The sequence below is a fragment of the Crinia signifera genome, chromosome 2 (genome assembly GCF_055691185.1).
Source record: "Crinia signifera chromosome 2, ASM5569118v1, whole genome shotgun sequence".
Classification (NCBI taxonomy): Eukaryota; Metazoa; Chordata; class Amphibia; order Anura; family Myobatrachidae; genus Crinia; species Crinia signifera.
This window is the reverse complement of record NC_139218.1, coordinates 43,556,410-43,573,190: the sequence shown is the minus strand read 5'-3', so window position 1 is coordinate 43,573,190 and position 16,781 is coordinate 43,556,410. Positions and strand designations below refer to the sequence as shown.

General features: G+C 40.9%; 1 protein-coding gene across 2 annotated transcripts in view; it reads right to left on the bottom strand.

Moving 5' to 3' along the window:
* EPHA3 (EPH receptor A3) overlaps positions 1-15,817 on the bottom strand; it is a 351,028-nt gene extending 335,211 nt beyond the window's left edge. For both annotated transcript variants that reach the window (XM_083171936.1, XM_083171937.1), the window contains exon 1: positions 15,645-15,817. In XM_083171936.1, the coding sequence (XP_083028062.1) occupies positions 15,645-15,735 (91 nt within the window). In that variant the 5' untranslated portion in view covers positions 15,736-15,817. The remainder of the gene's footprint in view (positions 1-15,644) is intronic.
* Between the last annotated feature and the right edge of the window lie 964 nt (positions 15,818-16,781).

Genomic DNA, 16,781 nt, shown 5'->3' with positions numbered 1-16,781 from the left:
ACATACTATATAACACACCGCAATGCCCATGACATACTATATAACACTCCGCAATGCCCATGACATACTATATAACACACCGCAATGCCCATGACATACTATATAACACTCCGCAATGCCCATGACGTACTATATAACACACAGCAATGCCCATGACATACTATATAACACTCCGCAATGCCCATGACATACTTTATAACACACCACAATGCCCATGACATACTATATAACACTCCGCAATGCCCATGACATACTATATAACACACCGCAATGCCCATGACATACTATGTAACACACCATACACATTTGACACATAAGTGCCACTTACCTACATGCTCAATGCCAGGGGCTTCATGCTCGATGCCAAGGTGGACTGAATTTGCTCGTTGCCAAGGGGGACAGAACTGTGCAGTGGCCCACTCCTGGCTCCCGTCCGCTATTTGCAATTCAATGCACCGCCAGTAGTGTGCGGCAGGGAGGGAGGGTGGTAGCAGTAGGGTGGGAGGGTATCTGGGAGGGTATCTGCAGTGGGGTGGGAGGGTGGCTGGGTGAGTGCAGGAGGTTGGTAGAGTGGGTGGGAGTACACCATACTTAGCCAGCCGATGGTTAGCCGGCCCGCTCACCTCACCCCCCCCCACCTCCTCCCAGTGTGCATCCGTGTGCAACCCCTCCCTCCTGCCTATGCTGACACACCGACGACCCCTCCCCCTGTCAGTGTGCGTCATGTGCGCACCGCCCGCCCGCTCATGGCTCCCCCGCTATGTACGGGAGAGAGACGTGCTGTGCCGCTATGTAATATTCACACCTCCCCCGCTGCTGGACCACTAGCCTAAGGGCACTCGCGGTCCAGCAGCCACCAGTTGATTGGCTGCTGGCCCGCAAGCGCCCATTGGCTAGTGGTCCAGCGGGATATATGATTATTGCATAGCAGCACAGCACGTCTCTCGAGTCCCGGACAGTGCACAGCGGGGGAGCCGTGAGCGGGCGGGCGGTGCGCACATGGACGCACACTGACAGAGGGGCAGGCGGGGAAGCATTCCCGGACATTGTATAGTCCGAGTCAGCCACTCAGCGCCACGCGACCACACACACAACCGACAACGTCCAGTATGATGCCGAGCCGCCCGCCCGTCCCCCCTGTCAAAGTGAAACTCCGCTGGTGAGTCGCCGTGACCCAAGGCATGGCGGCACACCTGTCAGCTGGCCGCGGCACACTAGTGTGCCGCGGCACACCGGTTGAAAATGTCTGGTCTATGGTAACAGGCTAGCGACCCTGGCTGAAATCACATACATATTACATAAAGGAGGAACCAAATTCATATCCAGCAGGTCAGTGCATTGTTCTTTAGCTTCCATGAGTGCCCCTGTTAACACTATGATACCTGATACAGCATCTAATTTGGGCATGGTTTGGTGAGACTATGGTTCCAGTTTTGGGCTTATGATAGGGTTTCTGGTGTGGTACAGACCCCATGTGTACATGAAGCCTTGTTGTTAACAAGACACCATGTGGAGTGGTGGTGCTTTTATATCTATCTGTGTCGGGAGTATTCACATGGCATGTATTTCCTCTAGTCTGCCTGAACACATTTTTGAATGGTAATCTCTACGTTGTATTGCTGGATGACCAATTACAGCTGTTCATGGGCTGCATGTACTGGGGCATCACGTATGGTGTAATGGTTAGCATTACTGCCTCACAGTGCTGAGGTCATGGGTTCGATCCCCACCATGGACCTAAGTGCTGAGTTTTTATATTCTCCTCGTGCTTGCGTGGGTTTACTCTGGGTGCTCCGGTTTACTCCCACAATCCAAAGATATACTGGTAGGCTAATTGGCTCCCAACAAAATTAACTCTAGAATGTCTGTGTGTGTGTACATGTGGTAGGAATATAGATTGTAAGATCCACTGGGGCAGGGACTGATGAGAATGTTCAAATATTCTCTGTAAAGTGCTGCGGAATATGTGTGCGCTATAAAAGAAACTGTTAATAAATAAAATAAATAATGTACCCACACAACTATGGAAAATTCCAGCAGGATAATGCATCTTGTTATCGGCCCCAAATTGTCCAGAATGGGGCCGAAGAGCATTCTAGGGAGTTCTGACAAATTGTATGACCATTAGGTTCACCTGACATGAACCCAATCAAGCTTTATGGGATGTGGTTGAGGGGTAATTTTACACCCAACTCCAAATCTCTCTTGGTGCTTTCAAGATCATAACTATAGGCCGGACAGACCCCTTGGTAGCTTGGAGGTACTGGGTAAGTGTGGTCACCAGGGGTCTACAGGGCTATTGCTGCTCCACTGCCGGGACCTGCACAACTGTCTGCGGTCCCAGCGCTTCTCCTGCTGCCATTAAAAACGCCCCTCACAAAATAGCTACCATCTTACAGCAGACAGTTATTGAGCATGCTAGAGGAGGCATCAGCATCCTCTAGCACCCTTAATAACTGTCTGCTGTGAAACAGCAGCCATTTTGCAAGGGACATTTTTTTATGGTAACAGGAGGAGTGCCGGGACTGCAGACAAGGAGATCTGCAGATCCCAGCTACGGACCAGGTGGCAGTAGACTGAGGGGGGGGGGTTGGGGGCGCAGCCCAACTTTTCTGGCAGGGGGTGAACAGTTTTTTTGTTACACCACTGTCCAGTTTTTTGTTACACCACTGTGATAAAAATCTGTGGGATGCTATCCAGAAGATATACATCAACATCTCCCCAGAGGTCTTCTGTTCACTTGTGGAATGAATGCCAAGTCGAGTTGTGCGCTCCCATGTGATGCTAGCGAGATCCCCTGTTGGCCCTACATGCAGGTTTGATGTTTATATGCAGCATTTTCCCCACCGCTGCCCCCATCGGTGAATGTGTATATGCACTTGCCGGTGCCAGCTCCCCCGCCAGGTTCTGTTGCTGCCAATGTCAGACTGGGCACTTATCGTATAGTGTGTACCCAGCTTTAGTTGTATCATAATTTTATATGTAAGAAACCATTTCTAAATGGATGTTTAGGTTTGCTTTGACACTACAAAAACAGTGCAGGCCAACTTGATTTTATAGATGAATAGTGATAGTGAATTAGACATGTATATAAATACATAAAACAAGGATACAAATATTAAAGCTGCAAAGATAACAACCACAAATCCGGTACAATTAAACATTTACTGGCAACGGTTCATTTTCTTTCGCAGTAGTTTCCTATAGAATGACTGCATACCCCCTACCTTTCTTCACATTTTAAACATAAAGTAAACACAACTGACGCGGCAAAAGCTAAAAAACAGGACAGTGCTGAGAAGAGAAGGACACGTCATTGTATTCTGCCTTCCAGAAAAACCTAAGAGTACATAACAACTATTCAGCAGGTCATTAATTGGGGGCAAATAAAATGAACTAAAGCAAAAGTGATTGGTTACTATGGAAATGCATTCTAAAAGCTCAAGAACTGCTCCCTCTCTGAAGTAGTGGAATCATTTCTACACTTCTCGGACACTTCCTAATTATTGCATGAGGTCATCAGACACAACTGGCAATAACTCTGATCGTCCTAGAGTAGCAAGCTGTAAAGTCATCTAACAAGACAAGTATATTGTAGTGCTGATCATTGCAAACTCTATGAACCAAATATTGTAACCACAACCGTTTCAACTGGTCTACAGCACAATGGGCAAAATGTGTAAAGTCTGATTTGTTGCTATGGGTTTTCATTTTATGATTGTCATATATTTACTGACATTGTGTTACTGAGGATGCCATCCCACACTATTCATTCACATGTATAAGCGTATGTACACTGTAGAGAAACGAACACTGATTTATAGCCAGGGAATATTTCCTTTTAGTTTTCTAAAGAACTTCGGTAGAAAATAAATAGGCTCCAGTTATTCTGCAGAAAAATACATCAATGTGTTTGAGCTATACTGATGGGTGGCTTGTAGAAAACACTTGATATCACCAATTCCCACATGTAGAACAGTGCCACCCAGTGGCGAAAGAAACATAATAGACATTCTAGTTCAATGTAAAGCACATATCAACAGGCTGCGAGTGGCTCTATAACCTTTTTTTTATTTGTTCATGGTTAAACTTCAGCTATTGCTAATATTCACACTTCCAGAGTCAGTAGCAAAAACCTGGTGTGTTGGGGGCCCTCCTGATAATCAATGGGAGGCACAGATTAGGGTATAATAAGATTTGGAGAGAGATAACCGAAACATTGCACATTGTAAAGGCCCCCTTAGGTCCGATGCGCGGTCCCGTGTGCATCAGACTTGAGTCAGAGGTTGGACCAGCATGCAGGTCTGACCTCCGACCTTGAACCTCCCTCCTAGCAGAGGGCCGGGTGGGGAACACGATTCGCAATGCGAACCGTCACAAGTATAGAACCGCTTGTGTGGATCACATGCGACCCTGCTGCCGGGAAGGTCCTGGGCGGTTCGGCAGTGATCAGCCGGGGAAACACTGCTGCGAGAAATCTTATAACTTTAAGAAAACTTTATATAACTTTGTCAGACCTTGTATTAACTAACAGTATACTTATACTCAGTGAGGTTAAAAGTGCTCCACAGGAAAACTTCTGTAGATTATTAAAGATTGGCACATATATATTTGGGAAACTGTACCGTTTCCATTTATTTTCCCACAAGATTTCCCCATAGGAGCCATATAAAATAAAGTAGTATATACAGTATTCTTATGTGTTACCACACTGAAGTCATATCTGTACTGGATTAAAAAGGTCAAAGTGGCAAATAACCATGAAATAAAGCGGTCATGAAGGGAAAAAATCTCTCCCAATAAATGAACATTTACTAACCTGTTGGCAAAACATTTCAAGGATTGCTATATGCATACCTCCCAACTATCCAGCTTATTGCGGGAACGTGACTTTTTTTGGGACGTTCCCTCGTCCCTCCAACAGCCAGCAGTGTCCCGTGGCGGGGGGGGGGGGGGGTTGGGCCTGCAGTTGTGAGTCCCCCCTGTCATCCTTGAATAGATGCTGTGCGCATGCCCCACAGTGGCGAAAGCAGGGCGTGGCCTTATGGCAGCGCCACGAGTGTAGGCCATGACCCCTTTTCGCTAGGCCACTCCCCCAAATTGTCCCGCAGTGCTGGAATCAAATGTTGGGAGGTATGTATATTAATAGTGTAAGGGCTATAATGAGAGACTTATTTCTATGATGTTGACTGAGCATATACCAAATAAAGGGGGTTCTCCTGGTTGGTTTGTAAAAGCAAATTCCTTCTTTAATGGACAAAACCATGTGCAATGTAGGTGGGGCAGATGTAACATGTGCAGAAAGAGTTACATTTGGGTGAGTTATTTTGTGTCTGTGCAGGGTAAATACTGGCTGCTTTATTCTTACACTGCAATTTCGATTTCAGTTTGAACACACTCCACCCCAAATGTAACTCTCTCCGCACATGTTACATCTGCCCCACCTGCAGTGCACATGGTTTTGTCCATTAAAGAAGGAATTTACTTTTGCAAACCAATCAGAATAACCCCCATAAGCTCTTGGTCCGTAGATTGGAAGTGTATTTGTTGCTTTGTATTGGAGTTATGAGTCAAAACATTTGCCTGCCATTTACCACTGTGTGAATAAATGTTACAGTTGGTGAACCTGTGCACCTGTTGGGTGATCTGGAACATGTGGCCTGCTTGGTCTGGAAACTGTGACAGTTATTTGCATCCACTAACTAAGCAGATTTTTTTAGTGGGTGAAAAGGGGTAAAATATTTCATCCAGTCAACCTTTGATTGTTTGAAACTGGGTACATTACTATTATACATTATTTATATGGAGCCACAAGACATACATATCACTTTACACAATGCATAAGCAGAAACAGTACAAACAAAACAAGACAAAGGGCCAACATGTTATAGGGTTTGATAATCAGAAAGTGAGAGATTTTTGGAGAGATTTCCTTTTTTTTTTTAAAAAGCAGCAATCATTACACTGAATAACCAGGTTGATTTTGCCATGTTGACTTATTGCCACTTTAAAAAAAAATGGGAAAACTTACATTTTATTGATCTGTCCCTCTGGTTAAATGCTATTGTGTCAGGTAGTTTTAAATTTCCCATTTTCGGAAATATAATTAGAGCAGTGATTTGCAACCTTTTTCAACTTGCGACACACCAATCAAATTTGCCAAGGCACGCCATCAAACCCCACAGGGAAAGCACATTGGCACCCACAGAAAAAAAACATTGCAATGGTCTTATATGACAGGATACAAAGCCAGGACTGGAGCAGAAAAAAACAGTGAATAACAGTTGAACTGGTGGTGGTGGCTGTAAACTGGTGTGGACATCTCTAGCTCGGGGCACACTTGAGAACACCTCAAGGAACACTAGTGTGCCAAGCCATATTGGTTTAACCCTTTCAGGTCCACCGTCTAGTCAGGCTAAACAGCCCTAGTGCTAGTAGCAGATCCAGTGGTGAGCCACCTTAAAATAAAAACATTAACATCGTTCAAAATTTTGAATAAAAAAAAAAAAATGAATTTTTATACATTTAAACCAGACTGTTTGAATTGCAAAAAATAAAATAAAAGGCCTGCAAAAGGTTAAAAATGCTGAGTTTGTGCATTATAATAAGCTCCCAGGTATTTATACTGTACTGTGCTGGTGGCAAACTCCCAGTCATGTTATGTTATAACCAAGAAACATCTGCCAGAGGAAAATTATGGCAAAAAAATGAAATAATACAATTTCTTAAAACTTACTGAAGATAGCTCTGGAACTGTAAAGGCCCATACACACTGGGTGACTTTGAGCTGAAAGTTTCTCAAAACAGCAGGTTTGAGCGGCTTTCCGCTGAAAGCAGCCCAGTGTGTATGCCCCGGCGATGAGCGGCGAGGGCTGCTGCGTGCTCCCGCATCATTGCCGGGAAAGCCGCTCATCTGCTGATGAGCGGCTTTGAGGATGGCTTTGCATAGCACTGCGCTATGCAAAGCCACTCAGTGTGTATGCACCGAGCGGCTTTCCCTCCAGCAATGAATACGATCATCACTGTCCATACACACATAGTCGCCCAGTGTGTATGGACCTTAACACTTTTTAATGTTGGATAATTCTAAATCATTGCAATACACAGGTTTAGAACAACAGCCAACAATATATTCTATTTTACACATCCTTCCAGTCACACCTCAGATGTAATTACTGAACCATTCAATATTGTTTTAGTGGGCTGTTTTCATCATACCCCTCTTCACAAGACTGTACTGATTCACTTGATAAGTTACACTTCTATATCTGTGCGCGACTGTATCTGAAGCAGTTTTGTTTTCTATTTGTGATTTGCCCACTTCACACAGAATTTTGTGTAATGGGCAAATAAAAAAAGTTTTTGGTCTTTTTTCCTCCATTGTGCAGCCCTGATTGTGTGATTTCCTCTTGTGCTAAGCCCTGATTGTGCTATTTTTTTCAGAGTCCAGCCTTGATTGTGAGATTTTCTCCCATACCCAGTCCTGACTGTGTGTCTTTCTCCCATGTTCAGCCCAGAATGTGATTTCCTCCTATATCTAGCCCTGAATGTGTGATTTCCTCGCAGATCCAGCCCTGAATGTGATTTCCTTCTATATTTAGCCCTGAATGTGCGATTTCCTCCCATGTCCAACCATGACTGTGTAATTTCCTTCCATGTCCAGTCTTGATTGTACAATTTCCTCACACATCCAAGTCCAACCAGGACTGTGTGATTTCCTCCCACGTCCAGCCCTGATTGTGTGATTTCCTCTCATGTCCAGCCCTGATTGTGATTTCCTTGTGTCTAGATCACCGCTTGGGAGCAGCGACTTACAACAAGTGTTGTTCCTTGTGAAACATGATCATTAGTAACAACTCCAGATTTCTATGTATAAAGGCACTAAGAGCTTGTTCATAATGTCCTTAAACTTAGGTACTCAATGCTAACACTTAAACGCCTATGATCTAAAAACTAATTTAAGCAAATGGACTAGTAGTCAACACACTGTCTGAAAAGTGCTCACTTCGCCTTTCATTAACGTCAACACAACCTATAGCACTCACCCATCTTAATGCTTGGTATACTATATTGCCAGTGCAGAAAGCCATTTTGTTTCCTGTGGACTCCCAGGGAAGTCACGCATGTTTAAATATTGGTCATTCAGGTGACTTTTTGGTTTTCCAAAATGCAAGCTTTATATTTTCATCACCAAATGAATTCTCTCCAGCTATTTATTACAATCAGCTATATACAAGCAGCAGGTACATTGGGTGATGATGTTGGCTGCTATTACACAACATGCTAAGTTATTTAAGGATGTGCTCAGTGCAGTACATTGATGACATTACCTGAGCATGAAGGTAGAACGCAACTGTGACACCATACAGCAGATATTGTATGATACCCAAAAATTATATCCCTACCTCTACCCACTTGTTAGAAGTAGTTGGGGGGGAGACCGAGTTACATTTGATGGGAGAACTGCAAGGGGAGAAATGGTTGATTGATTACTATTATTTTCCATCTAAGTGCCCACTAATAAAATACAAAGTTAAGGTTTTTGCTAATTCATAGAATCATAATAGTACGAACCATAATCGCTAACATATCTCTATATGTTGTGTCTCTAACATGAGGGCTGCATTGAACTTTACCCTCCTTGTGCTATATTTTAGTTCAGACTGAGCTGGATTAACAAAAAAAAAAAAACAGCTGGAACAGTTGACCACATAACTATATCATAGGCTTGAGGACACTATCGCATATGTGAACTGGTGTTTCTCTGTGGCATAAAGTGAACTGGCGGCACTATAATGTGTTTAACACATTTGTATTGCTGGGCGTAATTACACAATTTACTTTATAACAACGTTGCCAGTATATCCGATTGATCATTTTATTGGTAGGGACCTCTGCAAGTTAGTTGACATGGAGCCTATGTAAATCTCAATCTGATCCTGCCTGAACCCACCACATAACTATATACTTTTATTGTAAGTAAATATCAAACCGAAAGTTGGAATTTGGAAGAAATTAAGATAATGCAGCACAAGACAAAATCAATGGCTCTAGCTGATTTAGATTTTTTAAACGATATGGCTATCTTCGACTGATCAGAACGGCCAACCGTGTAAACATGATCACTATCCAATGCGGATGCCCACCGGTTGTGCTCGATTTGGCCACATTGTTCCGTGTGTATGCATGATGAACGATGTGGCAATAATGAGGTTTATGATTTGCAGGGTTAGATGGGTCGTTAAACGACTTATCTAACCCTCTGATTGTTTACTCAATTGTACTGTGGGTGCACATGATCAGGGGTGATCTGAATTTCAAGGGAAATTGGATAGACATTTAATTGGATACAATATCTATACGTGTGTGGGCACCGTTAGGACCAAAGAAATGTCTGCAATAGAAATATTATTTTTACAGTCATCTCTTACTGTGTACATTAGAAACACAGAAATAAAAAGACAGTCTACCTTGTGATGCGTAAGCATATTTTCTGTATCTTGCACCGGTAGAATTGTAATGTATTTCCGCAATCACAAGTGACTTTGGGAGTTGTGTATGGTTACAGTATTTAATAATTTAAAAAGAAGGAGATTCATTTCATGACCATAATATTCCAGCTACAGTACGTGGAGCTGAAGTTCAGTTGTGTGAGCCTATATTACATTCACTTTACTTGTACATACAACAGTCTGGTAGGTTCATGGGACAAACCGAACTGCTAATGACTGCAAGTCAGCCTCAACTAAGTGTATGTTATACACCAAACAGTGGTAGATATTTCAGTTACTAAACTTATTGGATGTGTTCTATGCTAATATTAGTAAATACAATGATGGAATTCTGATGCATGTTATATGATCACTACACTAACAAGGATTGTTGAGGAAATATTTTTGTAAGATTAACATTGATATCACACTAACTACAAGAAGTGACGATTCTCCGTCCCAAAGTAACTTTCAGGTCACTACACTGTAATCGTGTAATAAAACCAAGAAACGATGTAATCAATATTAGAATTATCGCTATATTCAGTATATATATTTGCCAGTGGAGGAAGATAAAAGTCTTATTCTGTACACGCAAGGTTAGTTTACAAAGCAATGTCAGTGAATTGGCCCGTACACATCTACTTTCTGGGAAGCGTTCGATTTGCATCAATTTCGACACTATCTGAAGTGTTCAGAATTGCGACAAAATATCACGGAATCTAAAGAGATGCTCATTAAGTAGCTTTGAGTTGTGTTGTCATAGACACGGTTCTCATTTGGAAGCTGTTTGTCCATGCCGTAACAATATCATAATCCAAGGGATACAGACGATGTCTTGACCATGTTTAATTTTGCATAAATGAAACTCTCCAGAATTACAGGAGAAAAATCAAGTGGCTGTAACACAAAACAGAGGTCAGGAAAAAGCAAGACAAATTTCAATATGACCCACTCTGGGTGCACAGTAACATATACACACCCCGGCTACCAATCTGCTATTGAGTGGATTGCACCATAGCTAAATTTAGTTTAGATATTACAGCATTTTACCAAAAAAGGCATTTGAGTGGCGTTATGCCTGTAATTGATATCTAGTGTAAGTAACCAAATGTTTCTGAGATATACATAACCTGACAGGAGATAAAATAAGTGCTGACATTTAAATCCATTAGCCAAAACCACTATAATAACAGAAATATCAGACTTATCATATGTATTGGTTCCTTTCCAGAAGCATAAACTCAGCAAACCTAATATTTAAAAATACATTATTCTCCGAACCTAAATTCAATGTTGCTAATAATGTTAATGTAATGTATATATATATATATATATATATATATATATATATATATATATATATATATCAACAATATCTGTCTATCTTTATCTTCCCTCTTGTGTTTATTCATGTCTCAATCTGGGTCTTTTATCGTTTCATTCCAGAATAAAACATTCTGTGGCCTGTAAATGCAGATTACCATCTAGCGTTCCCCTCTGATTTCCTGGGACGGAAAGCAGTAAACAGACATTTACATCTGTGCATCTCTGGGCTAATTTGAGACTTCTTTCCATTCTGCATTCTATAATCATTACCTTGTCTAAAACATTTGGAAATAATTAAGACCGATGGACATCACAAAGACAAACGAGGATGTCTAATCGTTCACTTGCATTATTACTGAATGTCAATTAGTAAGTGTGCCTAGGAATGGTTTAAGTTTTTAAAGGCAAGTGCAGTTTATTTGGGAAATCCCATTTTTGTTTTAACTTATTATTATTCCAAGTATCCGCTTTTCAAATAAACTCAAAATCACCGCGCAGAGTACAGAGGGTTCTATAAACAGATGTTGCAATTATTTAGCTGCAATTGCTTAAGAACGATAGACAAAGCAAAGGAACTCATTTCTGTGACTCTTCGCTGCAGTGACGATAACGAAATATCATATACGACCGCTGGTGACATCAAGTCAAAGTTAAGCTACAAAAAACATAAAGAATGTATAGAAAATGGTGCAGCACTTTTTTAAAAAAAAACACAATCATTTTATAGATGACATCATTCTCATTAAAACTTTTATGTATCTAAAACTATTACGGTCGTTATTCTTTAAAAGTCGATATTAGGCTTTTTTTCTTACGTTTCCCCGTTTCACAATCAAAATATTATTAAAACAATCCAAACTGTCAGTACAGCTTAAATAAATTTACTGATAATCCTGTTAATGACCTGGGTCAAAAGTTAACTGTTAAAGATTATAAACCAGGGGAATTCACTGCATGGCCTTAAGCATACAGCACTGCAACAAAATAAAGACTTATTAATGCCATTTATGGGGATCCTACGAGGACAACGTTTAGGTATTATATAAGAATACTTATTTGGACTATTCTGTAGAGGGATTTCTCACATTCTCTGTACAAAACAAAAAAAAGTTTTCATTTGCTTCCAATAATGCTGAACCCACCTCCAGTACTGTGGGCATAATGTATCCATTAAAATAGCTAATAATGACTTATTACTGTGGCAGTCCCTGACAGTCAAATGCTTTTAGCCATATTTCAACATCATTATTTATGGAAAAAGTAGACTTCACATCAGCGTTTAGCACAGTCGTACTAAAGTCTGGAGCACAAAGAGTTAAAGTGTTCTTAAAACAAGGGGGGGGGGGGGAGTATAGACTGTTTACAACACTCAGTAGTAAGAAATGCCCCTAACTATACAGTACTACCAATACATACATCATGTACAATATACTTACACCCAACTGTACACAATAACCTAGTTATTTACACAGTTATAACATAATTCTAAATACCATTATATAGTACATAGTAATGCTAGTATTGGCAACGGTGCGGTAACTTTAACCCTTTGAGTGCCAAGTGAATTTGTCAAAATGGGTGTGAAAATTGCCGCGCAGAACATTTTTATTCATCATAAAGACCCGTAATGTTTACCTTATATAGGAAATGTAATCTTTTTTTTATTTTTTTTTCACATTTTTTTTATTTGAATTTATATAACAAATGTGAGCGACGCCGGCATTTCTCGCAGATATTTTGAACGTCTCTCACAGAGACCTTGTCACTCCAAGGGTTAAAATACACCTATAGAAACGAAAAAAGTAATGACTATGCAGTCCAGCGTACATAAGTAACAAGCCAATTTAATGCCTCATTAATTGTTTATTCATGAAAACATCCTGAAGAATGAGAGGGGGACATGTATTTCTAAGTCTGGAATACAGAAGTGAGGTCCATCTGTTCTGACAGCGATGGCAATTTATTGGGAGCACGCATCGCCCTCAGCCATGTTACAGAGCTGCTTTCAATCCCCCTTTAGTTACCAATTCAGTGTAAATGGAATAGACATGATTCAATTCTGCCCACTTTGTTCAGTGGGAAAAAGAGAACAGACGTGTAGGAGATGGAAGTGGGAAATTCACACTTAGCTCAGTTCACACCGGATTGATGATATGGGAGGGTTTTCTGAGATGACATTAATAAGTGAAAACTTAATATACAACGCCAGCAAATCATTAAACACTTGGAACAGAGATATAATATAAAATGTTAAAAATATAACTTCCAGTAGACGAATTTTGAATAGTCTGTTGTCTACGTCCACTTGCTAGACATCGGGGTACAGATCCCTACATACAAAAAGTAACAAAGTGCAGTTGTATATTCCAGCCCACCATAGGACAATTTGGCTATCTGTATAATATAAACCAGTGGTTGACCCTTTAACCATATAGTTACCATGACATGATGTTAAAAGAAACAGTCAGTAATAAAAACAACAAAAAAGGTCCAAATGTTACAATATCAAGTGTTCATATATATCACATGTACAATATATATGTATGCTATATTGATAGACAGACAGACAGACAGACAGACAGACAGACAGACAGACAGACAGACAGACAGACAGATAGATAGATAGATAGATAGATAGATAGATAGTACATACGTACGTGTGTGTGTGTGTGTGTGTGTGTGTGTGTGTGTGTGTGTGTGTGTGTGTGTGTGTGTGTGTGTGTGTGTGTGTATATATATATATATATATATATATATATATATATATACACACACACACACACATAGAGAGATTGAACAATGTAATAAGTGTTCTGTCTAATAGTTAGAGTAATGCTATCTTACATCTACCTAGTCACTACATTAACTGTTATACTGCTGGAGGGCCCAATGAATTCTTAGTACCAGGCAAGTTACTCAAAAAAAAAGACATTAATCACATTTTGCACAAATTTTTTGGCATATTTCTGCACACAGTGGGACTCTGCTCCAAACCTGCAAACTACCATTAACATTCCAAAATAACATAAGAAGCAATGATCCCAGATATAGTAGCAAGCAGCTCAGCAAGTTGAAAGGTGAAAAGTCTGTTTAGGATTTCCTGCAGAAATTTCCACCACCAAACATTCGTCACAAGCAGTTATGAAAAGCGTAACCTATTTAGCTAATAAAGGCAAACAGTTGACATTTTGTCTCACTTTTATCACTAGCCTACAGAGCTGCATACTGTATCACAGAAGGGTACAATTCACAAAGGAATAATAGCTTAACTTAATTACAAAGGATTTACTCCTTCTGCGGTGTTTGTCTCATAAATTCCACTAGTGCAGATAAAGCCTCACACTTTGAGGGCTGCCACTGTTACATGTACTCTGCCTGCATGCTATACTTTCATATTATTAAGCAACTGGACCCTTGATTAGGGATAAAAGATCTAAAAGAGAAGTCTTGCAGAGCCGGCTAAATGCGAATGAAGTTGCCTTTATACTTATCACAAAATAAAACATTTCAATGGATTGCATGAGTACAGGTAGTTCTCAGTAAATGGTAGTAAATAAAGCAGAATATAAATATATATAATATATGTGTGTGTGTGTGTGTGTGTGTGTGTGTGTGTGTGTGTGTGTGTGTGTGTGTGTGTGTGTGTGTGTGTGTGTGTGTGCTTCTGTATACTGTGTGTATATAGATATATAGAGATATACTGCTTTAGTCACAATTTACTGAGTACTACCTGTACTAATGTAATATATTGAAGTGTGTGTGTAGCATATATATACATATAAACATATAGAGTAGACACGCACACATATATGTATAATATATACAGTATGTGTGTGCGTGTGCGTGCCATATATAATACTAGTATAACTAATGTACAGGTGGAAATACAATATCATATATATATATATATATATATATATGTGCGTGTGTGTATGTATATATGTGTGTGTATATATATATATATATATATATATATATATATATATATATATATATATATATATATAATTATCCATAGACATTCAGGATAGCACTATTATCCTCCAATACTGCTAGGTACTTTTTTTTCACATTTATGACAGTTTGTCATATAGACAGACAGATATAGATAAAGATAGATAGATAGATAGATAGATAGATAGATAGATAGATAGATAGATAGATAGATAGATAGATAGATAGATAGCATTTTCATTTTATGTACAGTTGTACAAAAGTATTCATATCATGTAAGAAGTAATGAATAGAATGGATGACAATATGTTGTGTACTCTACCACTTATCACTAAACTATGGAATAATGCTATTTTGCTAAGAAGCTAAATGAACTTTCTTTTATTCAAGAACAATCTATACATTTAATACCACACTATTACAATGTCATGAATGTGAAATAAAAGTTGAAGGAAACAAGTTCCCAAACTTAGTGCAGGATCACACGCACCCAGCCCAATTACTGGGCAGCAAGGATAACACACCAGGGTAACAGGGCTGCTTCCAGGGGTTCACCAGCCATTACCCAACATTGCCAAACCAATTGCAGCACTTAACCCATAAAATCCCACGAAATGCAAAAAAAAAAAAATAAAACAGCAGTAAATGGGAAAGAGCCCCAGCATACAGACAGCACAGGTAACACAGACCCTTTCAAAACTAATAATAACCCAACTAGTAACGTAAGATCGCAGACAGGTAACAGACGTAACTTTGGATAGTGTGCTCCCAGCAGCGAGAGCGAGGATGCACCGGGAGATCTGCTTAGGAGAAGGAGGCAGAGACACTGCTGGAGGATACAGGAGACTTGCGGGCTGTACTGTATATTACCTTCATTAGATGGGTGAGGGGTCAGTTCCTCTGAGCAGCTGAGAGACACCCAGGACAGGAGGCAGAGGATGGAGCAGAGCTGACAATCCATTCTGTAGCAGCAGGTACTGGGAGAAGGCGCATATCTCCAGCAGCCAGCCTGCTCCTGTGACTGCTGCAAGTTACCATACTGATGTCAGGTCTGACACTGGAGATAAGGAGGAGTCTGCTCTGCCTGCCTGCTGCTGCTCCAGCCCCCTGCTGCATCCCTGGGTCCTAGAAATATCCCACTGTACAGTGCCAGCTTGTAAAAGCCCCTGCCAGGGTGCTGCTGGGAAGGAGTGAGGTTACTTCACCTGCTCGCTGCAGGCAGGGGGAAATTACAGGAGTTTATTTTTACTGCTGCCTTCACTGTAGTAACAATAGGACCCGTTGGTCCTCCTGCATAATGGAGTAATTCAAACGTTTAAGTGCATGGACTCTGACAGACAGACAGAGATCACAGTAATTATAATAAAGTTATACAATAGTGTGCTTGATGTGTGTGCATGCTTCTACCCCTGGTTGTGTTATAGGTGATAGAGACTACAGGGCTGCACAATATGGTGGAACTATCTATCTAGAGACTCTCTATATGACACCATATAATTATCTATTTATCTATCTATCTATCTATCTATCTAATCTATCTATGTATCTATCTATCTGTCTATCTATCTGTCTATCTACAGTATCTATCTATCAAATCTATCTATCTATCAAATCTATCTATCTGTCTATCTACACTACAGTATCTATATATCTATAGGTGGGATGTACTAAAGGGAAAATGCGGTAAAACCCCTGTTTTACCGCATTTTCCTATGTATCATCACCGGTTCGCCCCGTTTTCGCTGGCCAGGGTATCTATGGGCTTCTTTCGCCGTACGCCGTCCACATGCCGCCCTCCCCCTCCCGTCCTCCTTTAACCTCCTCCTCCCCCTGGTGTCACAGCCGGGAGGACATCCGGCTTCAGGGGGGAGGAGGAGACGCAGGGGGACGCTGGCAGCCGCCGGGAGGTGACGGAGACCCCCGCAGCCCACATCACAGGTATCGCGGGGGTCTCCGTTACCGCAGCCCGATGCTGGCCGCATATGTTAGTACATATGCGGTAGCATC